The 17,230-nt window shown below is 41.3% G+C and overlaps 2 protein-coding genes across 2 annotated transcripts in view; one reads left to right on the forward strand and one right to left on the reverse strand.

The window, feature by feature from the left end:
• The window catches only part of LOC126234623 (monocarboxylate transporter 13-like), a 148,038-nt gene extending 131,040 nt beyond the window's left edge, over window positions 1-16,998 (reverse strand). Inside the window, exon 1 of the mRNA XM_049943352.1 lies at window positions 16,705-16,998. The gene's annotated coding sequence lies outside the window, so the exon portion shown is untranslated. The remainder of the gene's footprint in view (window positions 1-16,704) is intronic.
• On the forward strand, window positions 12,590-13,681 carry LOC126235323 (cilia- and flagella-associated protein 251-like). The gene has a single exon (XM_049944045.1). The coding sequence runs from the start codon at window positions 12,590-12,592 to the stop codon at window positions 13,679-13,681; it is 1,092 nt and encodes a 363-aa protein (XP_049800002.1).
• Window positions 16,999-17,230: the final 232 nt, after the last annotated feature.

Genomic DNA, 17,230 nt, shown 5'->3' on the forward strand with positions numbered 1-17,230 from the left:
ACCCTCCGCCGCAACAGGGTTCCGAATTGTAGTGTGTAACGTAACTACGTCGGTGAGTGGGGTACAGTGTGCTGTTATCGAGTTTCAAAATCGAAGAGTTCGTCCATTTGTGGAGCACCCTCTCATTCAGCATGATAATGCCAGAACACAAACAGGTTCTGAGACATCTGGAGCAAAAAAATGTGTGTGAAATCTTATGGGACTTAACTGCTAAGGTCATCAGTCCCTAAGCTTACACACTACTTAATCTAAATTATCCTACGGACAAACACACACACACCCATGTCCGAGGGAGGACTCGAACCTCCGCCGGGACCAACCGCACAGTGCATGACTGCTGCGCCATCGACCGCTCGGCTAATCCCGCGCGGCCATCTGCAGCAATCAGACGTCTTCGGTTCTCCGTCATCGATCTCCATACGGTTTCGACTTGGCGCCATCCGATTTTCACGTTAACAAAACTTATACACCGTCAAGTATTTGTCTTTGATAGCAATGAAGCTATACTTTTATGAGTGGTTTCGAAATGAAACCACTGGGGCAGAATGTAGTTTTGACAAATTTTATTAAATTTTTGGCCCGTTTTTGCTTTTTATTTAGAACTATAATTCGTTTGAGTTCATGGAAGTTTCGAGATGTGTGATCGTGACTAGGTAAATTCCGAATCTGCTTTCAAATATACCACATGAAATGATGGGTGGCTCGAATGTATGTCCTGGTTGTTTCAAGGTGAAACAACAACCTTAAAACAATTCGTTTTTACTTTCTTGCAGGTTTCTTTTTTTATTCGTTGCTCACTATGGTGATAAACGTCACTTGTGGAAATTTTTTGAATTGTTGGTACTCAAATGGTTAATAAATCCACGGGCAAACAGTTACAGAACTGCCAAACCTAGTATTGACTTCTAAGCACACCGAACAAAAATCTAGTCATTCCTGTGGAAACAACACGGTCAACACTACGATACACTGCTTCTAACCTCACTGGTGGCCTCAATCCTCCTAGGAAGTTCCTTCGAGGTTGTCACATCCAGGAAACGCCACTGTTGATTAGAACCCATACATCTACATCGATACTGTGAAAATCACATTTAAGTGTCTGGCAGAGGGTTCATCGAACCACCTTCACAGTTCTCTATTATTCCAATCTCTTATAGCGCGCGGAAAGAATGAACACCTATATCTTTCCGTACGAGCTCTGATTTCCCTTATTTTACCGTGATGATCGTTCCTCCCTATGTAGGTCGGCGTCAACAAAATATTTTCGCATTCGGAGGAGAAAGTTGGTGACTGGAATTTCGTCAGAAGATTCCGTCGCAACGAAAAACGCCTTTCTTTTAATGATGTCCAGCCCGAATCCTGTGTATCATTTCAGTGACACTCTCTCCCATATTTCACGATAATACAAAACGTGCTGCCTTTGAACTTTTTCGATGTACTCCGTCAGTCCTACATAGTAAGGATCGCACACCGCGTAGCAGTATTCTAAAAGAGGACGAACAAGCGTAGTGTAGGCAGTCTCCTTAGTAGATCTGTTACATTTTTCAAGTGTCCTGTCAATAAAACGCAGTCTTTTTTTAGCCATCCCCAAAACATTTTCTGTGTGTTCCTTCGAATTTAAGGTGTTCGTAATTGTAATACCTAGGTATTTAGTTCAATTTACGGCATTCAGATTAGACTGATTATCGTTTAACCGAAGTTTAACGAGTTTCTTTCAGCACTCATGTGGATGACCTCACACTTTTCGTTATTTAGGGTTAACTGCCACTTTTCGCACCATTCAGGTATCTTTTCTAAATCGTTTTGCAATTTGTTTTGACTTTCTGATGTCTATTAGTTGATAAACGACAGCTTCATCTGCAAACAACCAAGACGGCTGCTCAGATTGTCTCCAGATCGTTTATATAGATAAGGAAAAGCAAAGGGCCTATAGCACTACCTTGGGGAACGCCAGAAATCATTTCTGTTTCACTCGATGACTTTCCGTCAATTACTACGAACTGTGGCCTCTGACATGAAATCACAAATCCAGTCACGTAAGTGAGATGGTATTCCGTAAGCACGCAAATTCATTACGTACTACCTTTCTTGAATATTGGTGTGACCTATGCAACTTTCTAGTCTTTGGATACGGATCTTTCGTCAAGCGAATGGTTGTATATGATAAGTATGGAGCTAATGCATCTGCATACTCCGAAAGGAACCTAGTTGATATACAGTCTGGACCAGAAGACTTGCTTTTATTAAGTGATTTAAGTTGCTTTACTACTCCGAGGATATTTACTTCTATGTTATTCACATTTGTGTTGTCTTCGATAGTATTTCCATTGCTATCGCGCAGAGAAAGCATCGATTGTATCTTGCCGCTAACATACTTCATATACGACCAGAACCTCTTTGGATTTTCTGCCATGTTTGAAGACAAAGTGTCGTTGTGAAAACTGTTACAAGCATCTCGCATTGAAGTCCGGTCTAAATTTCGAGCTTCTGTGAAAGATCGCCTATCTTGGGGATTTTGCGTCTGTTTAAATTTGACATGTTTGTTTCGTTGTTTCTGCAATAGTGTTCTAACCCGTTTTGTGCACCAAAGAGGATCAGCTCCATCGTTTGTTAATTTATTTGGTATAAATCTCTCAATTGCTGCCGATACTATTTCCTTGAATTCAAGCCAGATCTGGTCTACACTTATACTATTAATTTGGAATGAGTGGAAATTCTCTCTTAGCAAGGCGACAAGTGAATTTTTATCTGATTTTTTTAGTAAGTATATTTTTCGCTTATCTTTCGAGGATTTGGGGATTACAATATTCAATCTCGCTACGACAACCGCGTGTTCCTAATCCCTGAATAGGTTTTGATGCTCGTTATTAACTCAGTATTATTTGCTGATAAGAGGTCAAGTGTACGAAATCACTTGGACGTTGATTGCAAACAGTCCCAGACATTACCTATTGCATTACGATCGGATGTTCAGAAGTGTTCGTCAAACTAGGAGCGTATGCGTGCACACGTCCAGTGAACATGGCAGTTACAATGAGTTGACTATAGTCATGGCATGCCTCCTAATAACGCGTCGGACCTAAGTTTGCCGGCGCAGTGCGGAAACTATGTGACATGGACTCCACACGTCGTTCGAAGCCCCCGCAGAATTATTGAGCCATGCTGTCTCTAAACCCAGCCATAACTGTGAAAGTGTTGCAGGTGCAGGGTTTTGTGCATGAACTGACCTCTCGGTTACATCCCTAAATGTTCGATGAGATTCATGTCGAGCGATGTGGAAGACCAGATCATTCGCTTGAGTTATCCAGAATGTTCACATTGTCATACACAAAAATTCTATCGTCGTTTGGGAACATGCAATTCTCATATAGCTACAAAGGGTCTGAAAGAAGCCTAACAAAGATTTACAGTCAATGATCGGTTCAGTTGGACCATAGGACAGTCCCTTCCACGGAAACCCTGCCAGCACAATTATGGAGCCACCAGCAGCTTGCAGAGAGCCATGTTGTCAACTTGGGTCCACGGCATCGTGGGGTCTGCACCATACATTAATCCCACCATCAGCTGTTACTGACTGGAATGTGGACTCATCTGACCAAGCCATGGCTTTCCAGTCGTCTAGGATCCAATCGATATGGTCACGAGCCCAGAAGGTGCGCTGCAGGCAAAGTCCTGCTGCCAGCAAAGGCACTCGTACGAGTCATCTGCGGCCGTAGCTCATTAACACCAAATTTCGCCTCACTCTCCTCTCGCATACGTTCGCCGTACGTCCTGCATTGATGTATGCGGTTATTTCGCATAGTGCTGCTTGTCTGCTAGCACTGACAAATCTGTGCAAACGCTGCTGCTCTCGATCATTCAGTGAAGGCTGTCTGCCACTGCGCTGCCCGTAGTAAGAGGTCATGCCTGAAATCTGGTATACTCTGCACACTTTACACTGTGGCTCTATTAATATTGAAATCCCTAAGCAATTTCGAAATAGAGTGTGTCATGCGCCTTAAAGATGAAGGGCGACTCCTACAGCGTGGGGAGGACGCATGTATTTTTCTATTATGGTTTCATCACATACCACAAACGATTCTCCTTGTGATATTACTGTATTGCAGCTCTGAAAACTCTGTAGCTCACTCACTGACGTCTCAATTCATATTTCAGAATAGGAACACTAACATTGGAACAGCGGTACTGTGAACCCTCACGTTTAAGCTGCACCTCCACCTCATCCTCAAGAAGTTACTGTTAGGTGCAAAATCTGTGTACAGTGCACTATTGGGCCCCATTTTTGTTTGAGGAGCCTGTCACAGAAGACAAATACTGACAAGGTCTGGATCATGCGTTTCGACTGGCTGCACGACGCCGCCGAATGGTTCATACAGGATGGAACACGTCGACGCCTTATGCGGGCGTCTTCAATTTCCTCCAGGCGACATTCAGACATCGGATCGTCACCCTGGACGCCTTAGCATTCATTGCACGTGGAGTGGAATGGAGCCCTTCTGGTCACGATGTCAACCCGTGAAATTATTCCTTATGTGGTTGTCTAAAGAACAAAGTCATCAAAGACGTTCCTGGAAAATTCCAAGATGTTGGTACTGCTATTTCCAGATACATTCTTTCTTCATAACATCGTTACGGAATTCATTTCAAAGCTCTACACACACATTGTTGCAGGATGAAATCACTTTGTAAACCATCCGTATTAAATTTACGGATGTCCGCAATAGTATACATGTGATAACGAGGATTTATCAGCCCTTATTACGTCGTAGTGAAGAAAAACGTTCTGACACCCATGTTGTGCCACCCTCTACTGAAACACACATCCTGGCATATGTTCACGCTAACTTCAAAGAGTGGGTCAAGTCATGGAACAAAAAACGGAGCAACAATCACATCTGGCGTGAATTACACACCGCCCCTCACTCTTCACACGCTGTGGGTTAAACACCTAATTGCGTCGTCTGTTAACGCTTAGCCTTGCATAATTTGAAGAGGCGAAATTATGACTCATCGGATCTCTCAACACGCAGTGAGTTTCTGTATTTAGCCCGTTGAAGGCGCCCAGCTTCATGTAGTGTTAAGAGTAGTGGCCGTTGACCAGGCAATTGTCAGTGGAGCTTATCTGATACGCACCTCGCTAAGTCCCTCTGAAATCCGGTGAATGCCGGAACACACTGTCGCCTCCAAATTACTTCCAACTGCGAAGCACTGTCCCACTCCCAGCTATCTGACATACGAACCAAGTTCTACAACAGGCCATCCTGCTTTCACGAGCAGGCAATGATAGACGTAACATAAAATAAAAATACGAAGTGAAGGTGGATGGAAAATGAGACGCAACGATAAAGCTAAGGCTGATCTTTGGGCAACTGTAGCTAGTAAAAGAGAACAGGTTAACGAAACAAATATTCCTGTACTAGCTGGTTACGATCCTTTATGCGGGTAGAAAGAGTACTTTTCACAGCTTTCAACATTACCCAAGGTCCACTACTAGAATGTGCCTGTATATCATTTTCATTTTTTTAACTTTATGGTTTTGGCGAAAAGTATGTGGGGGGAAATCACTAATGATTAAACCTGAGTGCAATATTTACACCTTTTCTCTCGAGTCTATATTTGAGCATTGTTACATTGTGAACTAGCTGTTACCTACCGCTGTGCTCGCATACCAGTATTTTTGTTACGATGATTGATGGTGAGCAAGTAAGCTACTGAATGTGGAATAGCATGTGTAGCATTGTTGCTGAGCAGCGCATACAGAAGGGGATGGACAGGAATGCACATCTATGTATCGTGCTTCAGAAGTAGCTATACGTTATACAACGTCTACATTATGCAACAAATACTGTGGAAGTATGGAATAAACACACTGAAGATTGTATAAGCATTTTATTCACTACTTTGAATTGTATCACATAACACCACTTTTGTGGCCTCCAGTCCAAAGACTAGTTTGGTGCAGCTCAGTGCTATTCTATGTGCCCCTTCAACTCCGAATGACTGCCGCAACTTATATCCTTCTGAATCTGCTTACTGTATTCATTTCTTGGCCTTCCTCTACGATTTTCGTCCTCCCTCCCCCCCCCCCTCCCCCCACATGCCTCCAATACTAAATTCCTGATTCTTTGATGTCTCATAATGTGTCCTATCAATCGATCCCTTCTTCTAGCCAGGTTGTGCCACATTTCTTCTCTCCCCAGTTCACTCAATATCTCCAAATTAGTTACGCAAGTCCGTCTAATCTTGAGCATTCTTCTGTAGCACATCTGAAAAACTTCTGTTCTCTTCTTGTCTAAACTGTTTATCGTCCACGATTCACTTCGATGTACGGCTACACTCCATACAAATATCTCCAGGAGTCTTCCTAGCACTTAAATCTATATTTGACGTTAACAAATTTCTGTTCTTCAGGAAAACCTTTCTTACCATTGCCAGTCTACATTTTATATCCTATCTATTTCGGTCATCAGTTATTTTGCTGCCCAAATAATAAAACTCATCAATTACTTTCAGGGTCTCGTTTCGTTATAGAATTCCGTCGGTATCAGTTTAATTCGACTACATTCGACTTTCCTTTTTTGTTTTTGATTGTGTTCATCTTAATCTCCATTTCAAGACACTGTTCAATCCATTCAATTGTTTTTCCAAGTCCATTGCTGTTCTGACAGAATAACTGTCATCGGTAAACCTCAAAGTTTGCTTTACTGCTTGCTCAATGTACATATTGGAAACATCGGCACTTGGCTACAGTTTCACTCTTTTCCTAACCCCCGTTTCCTTTTCATGCCCCTCGACTCTTTGTTATTACCGTCTGGCGACTGTAGAAGTAGAAAGCCTATCGTTCCCTGATTTTACCCCTGTTACCTTCAGAATTTCAAAGAATATTCCAGTCAACTTCGAAAGCCTTCTCTAAGTCTACAAATGCTATAAACGTTGGTTTGCCTTTCCTTAACCTATCTTCTAAGATACGTCGTAGGGTCAGTATTGCCACTCCGGAAGCCAAACTTATCTCCCCCGAGGTCGGCTTCTGCCACTTTTTCCACTGCAAAGTATTTCGCAACGATGACTTATTAAACTGATAGATCGTATATGCTTTCCTTGGAATTGGAATTATAACTTTCTTTTTGAAAGCTGAGGGTATTTCGCCTGTCACACATCTTGCACAAGATGGAAGAATTGTGTCATAGCTGGTTCTCCCAAGGTTACCAGTAGTTCTGCCGGAATATTGTCTACTCCCGTGGCCTTTTTTCGACTTACACCTTTCAATGCTCTGTCGAATTTTGCTCACTGTATCGTATCTCCCATCTTATCTTCATCTACATAGTCTTCCATTTCTATAATAGTGCCTTCACGTTTATCTCCCTCGTGCAGACATCTACGTACTCTTTCCACCTTTCAGCATTCGCTTCATTTCTTAGGACTTGTCTTGCATCTGAGCTCTTGATATTCGTACGGCTGCATCTCTTTTCTCCAAAGGCCTCTAATTTTCCTGTACGCAGTATCTTTCTCCAAGTGAAATACGCTTCTAAATCCTTACGTTTGTCCTCTAGCCATTCCTGCTTAACTATTTTGCTCTTCCTGTCAATCTCATCTTTTAGACGTTTGTATTCCCCGTCACCTGCTTCATTTATTGCATTTTTATATTTCCTCCTTTGATCAACTTAATGCAATATGTCCTGTTATTTCTACTGAGCCTGTAGCTATTTGATCCTCTGTTGCCGTCACTATTTCATCTCTCAAAGCCCCCCCATTCGTCTTCTACCGTATTGCTTTCCCCTCTTCTGGTCAATCGCTACCTAATGTCCCTCAAACACTCAACAACCTCTCATTCTTTCAACTTATCCAGGTCTCGTCTCCTTAAATTCATACCTTTTTCCCAATTTCTTCAGTTTTAATCCACAGTTCATAACCAGTAAATTGTGCCCCGAGTGCATATCTGCCCCCGGAAATTTCTTGCAATTTAGAATCTTTTTCCGAAATTTCGGTCTAACCGTTATACAGTAAGTCTGAAACGTTCTGGTGTCTCCAAATCTCTTCCACGTATACTACCTATTTTCATTATTCTTACAGTAGCTGTTAGCAATGATTAAAATATGCTCTGTGCGTTACTCTATCAGGTGGCTTCCTTATTCATTCCTTTCCCCCAGTCCATATTAACTTTTGCTTCTATTCCTTTTCATACTACCTAATTCTTGTCAATTATCACAAATTTCCGTCTCCATGAACTGTCTTCTTTCTTCAATTTCTTCATTATCTACGAAGCTATTTGGCATATAAACTTGCTTTCCTGTTGTGGATGTTGGCTTTGTGTATCTTTACTATGATAATGCGTTCACTATGCTTTTCGTAGTATTTTACCCTCATTCTTATTTCCTTATTCACTGTTACACTTAGTCCTGCTTTACTCATATTTTGATTGGGTGTTTATAACCCTGCATTCGCCTGACCAGAAGTCCTGTTCCTCTTTCCACTGAACTGAATTAATGCCGACTATAACTTTAGCCTATCCATTTCCCTTTTTAAATTTTCTAACCTACCTGCCCAATAAAGGGATGTAACATTCCACGCTCGGATCCGCAGAACAGAAATTTTCTTTCTCCTGATTACGACAGTCTCTTGAGTAATTCCCGCTCGGAGATCCGAACTAGGGACTATTTTATCTCTGGAATATTTTACACAAGAGTATGCTATCATCATTAAACCGTACAGCAGAGCTGCATCCTCTCGGGAAAAATTACGGCTGTAGTTTCCCCTTGTTTTCAGCCGTTCGCAATAGCAGCACAAGCAAGGTCGTTTTGGTTGATGTTACAAGGCCAGATCAGTAAATCATCCCGACTATTGCCCCTGTAACAATTGAAAAGCCTACTGCCCCTCTTCAGAAACCACATGTTTCTCTGGCCTGTGATAACTGCGGTACGGCTATGTGTATCGTTTAGGCACGCAAGCCACATCGCCAATGGCAAGGTCCGTGGTTCATGGAGGGTAAACGTAGCATCTATCAACCAATAAACCCATTCTCAGAAACTTGAGAAAATCAGTAGTCTAAGCGTAATTAGCTTGTTCAAAGACTATTTTTCCTTAATCCGCGTAATATTCTTCAAATCTGTAAGCATCTTGTACTATACTCTTTCCATAGTAACCTATTTTATTCTTCAGGGTTCAAGCTGAATCTATATCAAATTTCATGGAAAACTGTTCACTGGGTTAGTCGTGAAAACGAACAGAGTTACTGTCCAATTTATGATATTAGTATGGATAAAACTTTCAATTGCATAATCTTTTTTACGTGATCCGATTCTGATCAACTGAAGCCTGTACGGTGTCTCAGGCTGTACTCAGTGTATCAGCTATAAAAATTTGTCTACTAGTTTTGGAGAAGAGTGTTCAGACAGACACGATAGTTTTACAAGCTTAGTATAGATTACTGGAAAAACAGTATGCATTATAGATGAAAATACGTAGAGAGAGACATCAAGAAATCGTTAACAAACATTTGCAAGAACGAAATATTGGACTGAAGGCTTTCGAGGCAGAAACAAACGAACTAGGTGCAAGATCGACAAAAACAAGAAAGGCACGGGGAAGGTGGAGTGCTGGAGACGATAAAGGAGGAAGGGGAATTACTGTTACGCGATACTAGCTGGTCAATACCAAGCTTATATATATATACATACATACATACACACACACACACACACACACACACACACACACACACACACACACACACACACACACACACACACACACACACACAAGGGTGCCCCCAGGAGGAACTCTCAATATTCAAAGACGGGATAGATCACTGGAAGCGAAAGAGTCTAGTGAACAAGGGCTCTAAAAAGCATATCTTAAGCGCTGTGAGCACTATGCCTTGAATACTGTGAAACATCTCTTCTAGTGCAAACTCTTTGCTTTCCATATTTCCAAAACAAGAAAAACGTTATCTAGTAAACTTGGGCTCTAAACGACATAACTTGAGAGGTAATGAGCCCTTGTTCAGTAGAAGACATGTTCATCTTGTGATATTCGCTATTTTTGACTTAATTAAAACAGCAAATACGAGTAGTTAATACTTTCAGCCAGAAGGCAAATACTTGTTTGTAAATAATGATTAATGTATAATGAGGCGTCGCATGGCGACGGTGGAATTTTCTAAATAATGTAATTCGTCGTCTTTGGGCGGCAATATAAACAGAAAAATACGGATAGATATGCGATTCTTCACTATTTTGTTCGCTGGAGAACAAATGAAGCCTAGAGCGCTAAAAAGACTTCTACTGTTTTTCTTGAGTAATACGGACGCAGATTTGTGGCGGTCTGATCTAATTTTTTACTAAACGTATAAAAACGTGTTATGTCTAAGTGAGTGAAGTGTAAATAACTGTTATAACTTACCGTGACGACGCACGAGCGACTCAAAGAAGACAATGGCTATATAAAAGAGCGCTCAATGGACATTAAACAGACATAAAAATCTACTGTCATTGTAGTACTAAGCTTAAGGTACGATATATGTTTTAGTTATAATAAATATTTGTTCTGGGAATACTGAATCATTTAGCAGTGCTCATTCCTATTATCTCCTCAGTATTATTTTCATTTTAATTATGCATTTTGCTAAGATTACAGACACGGAGATCAGCAGTCCAATGTGCGTGTTACATTGATAAAAAGAAAACTGTTTTATCGTCTTCTTGCATCAGCTTTAATATTGAATTTCCCTTTTGTGTGATGTTACAGTTGTTTTTGCGCCCTTAAGAACTTTCTGGTCCCTTAGGAAATTGTTTTGTCATAACAATAACTTCACAACCGGGTATGATCGTATCTACGATCATGAAGTAATTAGAAAGACGATAATGCGATTTCTTAATCAATAGCACGCTAGTTGTGACTGCCTCAAGCCACGCGAAACTGCAAGTAAAAACTAATCACATCTCATAATGCAATATTTTATGACAATGGTCAATCCATGATTCTTACGCCAATTGTGATTGATAAAACAGTAAGCTAAATCTCAATTTCCAACTTTCCATTGAATAACAACATCACTTTTATTTTGTAACATCACAATCTCTGCTAGTGCGAAACAAGTGCTTGGGTTAAGCATTTCAGAGGCCATGCTTACTAGACTTTTTGCTTTGACCGTTTCTGTCATATCCCTGAATATTTACCATTTCTCCTGAGACACCCTGCACACCTGTAAGACGGTTAGGCGTATGACAGGTATATGCCACAAGATAGCCATTTCATTTCGCAGACAGCGAGAGTTTTCAAACACTGCCTGAATTACAGGAAAGTTTGCTTTAGTGCCTCGGTGAGTGTGGGCCATTGTAAACTTGCAGGTGATAGGGCCGTTAGGCGCTCACAGCGTTATCACAGCAAGAGGTGTGCGTCATAAGCGACCTCTACGTTTAACTTAGCCCAGGGTTCACTACTGCAGGTACCGGTACGGGCTGACGAGGATCTGCTAACGATCGCTGAGTGTCCCAACAGCCGCCGTGTAGCAAACGATCTGTCTCGCATTCCAGGACCCTGGCCGTGTCAACAGGTGGCCAAACGAGCAGACTCGTTTCAGCGTAACATCCTTCACGCATACACTACTGATAACTTTCAGACATAGCAGCTCAAGCGCCACTGTTGCCACAGCGCAGGTCGCGGCAGCAAATTTACTCTTAAGTTATTGAACTTAACTAACTAGAGAATTTTTCTGCACTGGCACGTAAATGAACAGCGCAGAATTAGATTTTTACATTATTAAAGAACTCCTTTGCAAGAATGTGTACACAAAACAGAGCCCCGTGAAGACAGCATACAGAGAAATCATAGACAGCCCGAAACTCCCTATACACCAAGAGCTGGCACCTACAAGCAGATTTTAATGTAGGTCATATTTCTTGGAAATCTGGGAAGAATTGCAAGGCTTCGATTCAAAAACAGCTTGAAATGAACTATGGGCTATAACTGGTCATTAGATCCGAAATTTGGTGGTCGACCCCATCAAGAAGATCGAAGGATTCATCCTCTTGAGGATACTGTGGACACCTTTGAATCGCGTCAGAATGGGTGTTGGTACATGTAAGCAACTGATGAACGAATTGTCTAATGGAAAATCCTGAATGGGAGTGCGGTGAAACACATTCAATAGACAGGTTACTTATGTATGAAATACATTGGTATGAGGGTGAACTGAAGGACCTATTCCGACACAATGCCTCTGCCATAGAGCGGCTAAAGAGTATTTGCAACATGGTTTACAGTTTTAAGGACATTTTAAAGAATGTTATCATCCAGAAAAGAGCTGTAGAAATATTGTAGTTAGTACACTGTGGTAAGCATTTAATGTGACGATTGCCTCTGTAGATGCCCAACGACATGATAAAATAATTTTACACTACGAATAAACCGACCGGGGTTGCGATATTTTAGACACTTTTATTTGGAAGGGTGGAGGCTATCCATCCTGCTATCTTGGTTTTCCTAAATTATTTCAGGCAACTGCCGGGATGGTTTCTACCGTAAGGTCACGACGACTACCTGACGACTCCATCAAACTGGACCAAGTATAAATAGCTGTAGTGATACACAGATGGTGATAAAAAAGAGGAAGAAGAAGGAGGAGGAAGAGGAAAGAGGAAGAAGGATAAGAAGGAAAAAAAAGAGGAAGAAGGAAAAAAAAGAGGAAGAAGGAAAAAAAAGAGGAAGAAGGAAAAAAAAGAGGAAGAAGGAAAAAAAAGAGGAAGAAGGAAAAAAAGAGGAAGAAGGAAAAAAAAGAGGAAGAAGGAAAAAAAAGAGGAAGAAGGAAAAAAAAGAGGAAGAAGGAAAAAAAAGAGGAAGAAGGAAAAAAAAGAGGAAGAAGGAAAAAAAAGAGGAAGAAGGAAAAAAAAGAGGAAGAAGGAAAAAAAAGAGGAAGAAGGAAAAAAAGAGGAAGAAGGAAAAAAAAGAGGAAGAAGGAAACAAAAGAGGAAGAAGGAAAAAAAAGAGGAAGAAGGAAACAAAAGAGGAAGAAGGAAACAAAAGAGGAAGAAGGAAACAAAAGAGGAAGAAGGAAACAAAAGAGGAAGAAGGAAACAAAAGAGGAAGAAGGAAACAAAAGAGGAAGAAGGAAACAAAAGAGGAAGAAGGAAACAAAAGAGGAAGAAGGAAACAAAAGAGGAAGAAGGAAACAAAAGAGGAAGAAAGAAACAAAAGAGGAAGAAGAAAAAAGAGGAAGAAAAAAGAAGATATAGAAGAAGATATAGAAGAAGATATAGAAGAAGATATAGAAGAAGATATAGAAGAAGATATAGAAGAAGATATAGAAGAAGATATAGAAGAAGATATAGAAGAAGATATAGAAGAAGATATAGAAGAAGATATAGAAGAAGATATAGAAGAAGATATAGAAGAAGATATAGAAGAAGATGAAGATGAAGAAGAAGATATAGAAGAAGATGAAGAAGAAGATATAGAAGAAGATATAGAAGAAGATATAGAAGAAGATATAGAAGAAGATATAGAAGAAGATGAAGAAAAAAGGGGAAGAAAAAAGGGGAAGAAAAAAGGGGAAGAAAAAAGGGGAAGAAAAAGGGGAAGAAAAAAGAGGAAGAAGAAGAGGAAGAAAAAAGAGGAAGAGGAAGAAGAAGAAAGAGGAAGAGGAAGAAGAAGAAAGAGGAAGAGGAAGAAGAAGAGGAAGAAATGACCATCAAACTTTGCGTGACTGCGCTTCCCTTCAAAATAATGTACAGTAAGGACGACCAAAAACTGCAACGACGAATGGAATATCCAGGTAGTGCACATGAATAACTGGGAAAGATTTGTGCAAGATGTGTTGAACAATGTTGAATCGTAACTAAAAGCAAATACGAAAAAGTATTTCTCAGTAATAGTTTTGCCGTTTTACCTTCAAAGAATCCACCTAATTTGTTGTTATGGATGAGACATGGGTCTATCACACGGCGACAAACCAAAAACCAGTAAAAGAAATTTGGTGCAAGCAGGTGGTCCAGAACGAAAAACTGATTTCTGGGATCTGTAAAGAGATTTTCCTTACAGAGAAAGAAAAAACTAGCTGAGGAATACTCTACAATCCCACTGCACCACAAAATCATCTTCCTTCATGACAAGGCATCTGTCCTAGATTGCGAAACATTGGGAAAACCGAGGAATTTTAATACGAGTTGTTTGAGCATCCACCGGCTTTGGCAAACGCTGATTTCCACATATTCCCACAGATAACACAACTTATGACCGGTAAACGTGGAGTCCAAACAATAATTAATTATTAATACTTTGCGAATCGCTCAACGGAAACACGTTAACCGAAGATCATTAGCTTAAAAAATCAGAGTTAATAGAAATATAACGGCATCATTATTTAGGTAAAAAAGTCACTTCCAGGTTGTCGTCGCAGATATGAGATTCGGAGTTTCTGGGTATTCAAATTAGGCGGGATTGTCCCGAATTTGAATTTTAGACATGTATCTGTTGATTCTGGCTTTAGAGAGATCAGATTCGGAAAGAAGGGCAATCCTGGTCAGCTTTCAGTGAGGTCTTATAGACGATAAATTATGGGAACGCCGTTCAGACATTTAACTTACACGTCTGTAGTGGTTTTAAATCCTCGTCAATCTATCTTCAGTCAAATTTTACATGGTTTTATAAGTAAGACTAACACGTAGTATTATCAGTTCGTGCTACTAATTTTCGTAAATGTTTGATATTTAGAGACTGTCAAACGAAACATAATGCTATAGTTGCAAGCACTTCTGTGTAACGAATTAGATGTTACGGCACCATGTGGAAATCCAGCCAAATGATAATCATTTTCTTCCGGCAACACTTCCCGCTGGATGACTTTACATTTCATTCTGCACTAAGCAGAACAATGAAATGAATTTATCATTGGCCAAACGCTGTTGCGTCGGTTACAATCATCTCTCACGTTGACGTGACACTAACCTTTTTCCCTCTATAGGCGACATTAACGTCATATAGACGTGCTACTTCATTGTAATGGAATGCTATGACTCCACAGACTGTCGAGTACCATACTGGGATAAAATACAGGAAATGAACAAGACGACAGTGTCAATCAGGTGATATGACGTTTGACCCATAGTAGAGAGCACCAACATTAAGACACATCGACAACCATTAACTGTTCGTGACGTTTTGTGAAAGACCGTAATCTGTTTCAGTTGGTTCTGCGAAAGGTTACTGAATGCGAATCATGGCACACCAGCTAAAAGTTTGTTAGTCCGCTCTCCCAATACGTTGCCGCGTACAAAATACTGATAGATGGCGAAAAAACTTACTTCAATCGTTGTGGCTGTACACATTGAATCCATACGGCATTTAGTAAAGCGGAATTTGAGGTTTAGTACGGTACTCTTATAAAACAACGTCATTTCAACCGAAGGTGCGAAACTTGTTAGAATTAAATGTTCCGTTGTCGTTAGATACGGAACAAAATCCCAAATGGCCAAGGCTGGAGGGGGAGGAAACCTTTCCGATATTCATATGAAGATCTTTAAGAAAGCCACAAAAAAGCAAAATCAGTATCGGCAGAAGTAGGTTTCAACTGCGCCCTTCCCGAGTACGGTCTCATCCTAGCTACTGTTCGAAGTATCACTTTCAAGGCTGATATTTCGTGCACAAGATTAAATAGATAACGTGCAGAATATGTACTACAACCAGTGATTTCTGTTTCAGCTCTGACACTAACTGCAAAGGAAAACATTTAAATTAATGTTAAGTAGGAAAAGTGACAAACTTATGAAATTAAATATACGCTTTATCTTGTCGTTCCTGTTGCCTACTACCAACTTCGGCGTTAGTCAGTTTTAACTTCGAAAAAGAAGACATTTTACTTGATACGAGATGAATTTAACGCGTTTGTTATCTTTCTGTGAGTTATTCTAGAGAAAACACTTCAAGAGTTTTACTATTGTTTCACCTGCTTAGTGCAGAATAAACTGTAAAGTCATCCTGCGTAAAGTGTTGCTGCAAGGAAATAACTAACCATCTCGGCCTTGGCTGGATTTCCGCCTGATGCCGTAGCACCTAATTAGATTCGGAGAAATGCTTGCAACTGTAGCACTAAGTTTCGTTAGAATGACGGGTTCTGGAGATCACATTGTTAGAATGGTGCTACGGAATGCTCGTAGAATCAGTTCTAATTCTCTTAGGATGTGTGTGTTAAAGCACACTCAACGTCTACGAAGGTTAGTAGCATGAACTGACATTACGAAACGATCCGAAGCACGAACTGACTCAGAGGTGTTATCGAATTTTCTAATTTATAGAACCGATTCTTAGGAAGGACTGTAGCAGGATCTTATCTCCCCGTGGTGACGAGGCAACGAGCGTGAGCTAAGATACGGGAAAATGACCGCCGATTGCTCTACACATTATCCCGAACAGAGGGAGGAACCATACCGTGCGAAGGTCATTAGACACGACGTACAAATTTCGGCATTAATAGTGGACGGGGAGTCATCAAGTGTCCGTGAAGGATCTATCCCGTTTCTAATTTTCAGATTATGTAGGAAAACCAAGTAATTTCTGAATCACAAGAAGGCTCCGCCCGCCCGTGTGGTGGCTCGCGCAGTACGATTATAGATATGATCGCCGATATGACAGCTACTATTCCTTACGTATCAATAGAATTTTATCGGGACACTTCTGAACCACGTGTGTCCGTAAGATCATTCTGGCACTTACCCGACTTCCGGCATCGCGCCGAGTTCGTTGCACTAGAGGTGAGAATGAAACGTCCGACAATTGCTGAACTGTTCACTGCGGGACATGCCCCACTTCAACATAACAGAGCTGGCATCAGCGTCGGCGCTCGCCGGCCATCCGTCGTATCAGCGGCGCCGAAGCTTAGGGTGGACTCGGCCGCTGTAGAGCAACACGACTGGAGCGGCCACTTCCTGATAAAAAGACAGTTATATCACGGGAGCCGCCGCCGCTGCTCCTGTTGCGACAGCCGCGCCGCACTGACTGCACTGGGAGGCCGGCCGGACCCGCGCTTCCAGCCGGCCAGCGCCGCCGATTTCCGTCGCCCGCCGCTGAACGACAGTTTGAACTCTGACCCCGGGCCAATCTACGGCAAACTGCGAAACGGGCGTGGAGGAGGCCGCGTATTGCGCTGCGCCCCACGGTGATCCTGCTGCTGTCACATCTCTGGGAATTTTCCTGTCTTTTAGTAGTTCCCGTAACAACGCCCCTAAATGCCACTTTCGGC

This window comes from Schistocerca nitens, chromosome 2 (genome assembly GCF_023898315.1).
Source record: "Schistocerca nitens isolate TAMUIC-IGC-003100 chromosome 2, iqSchNite1.1, whole genome shotgun sequence".
Lineage (NCBI taxonomy): Eukaryota > Metazoa > Arthropoda > Insecta > Orthoptera > Acrididae > Schistocerca > Schistocerca nitens.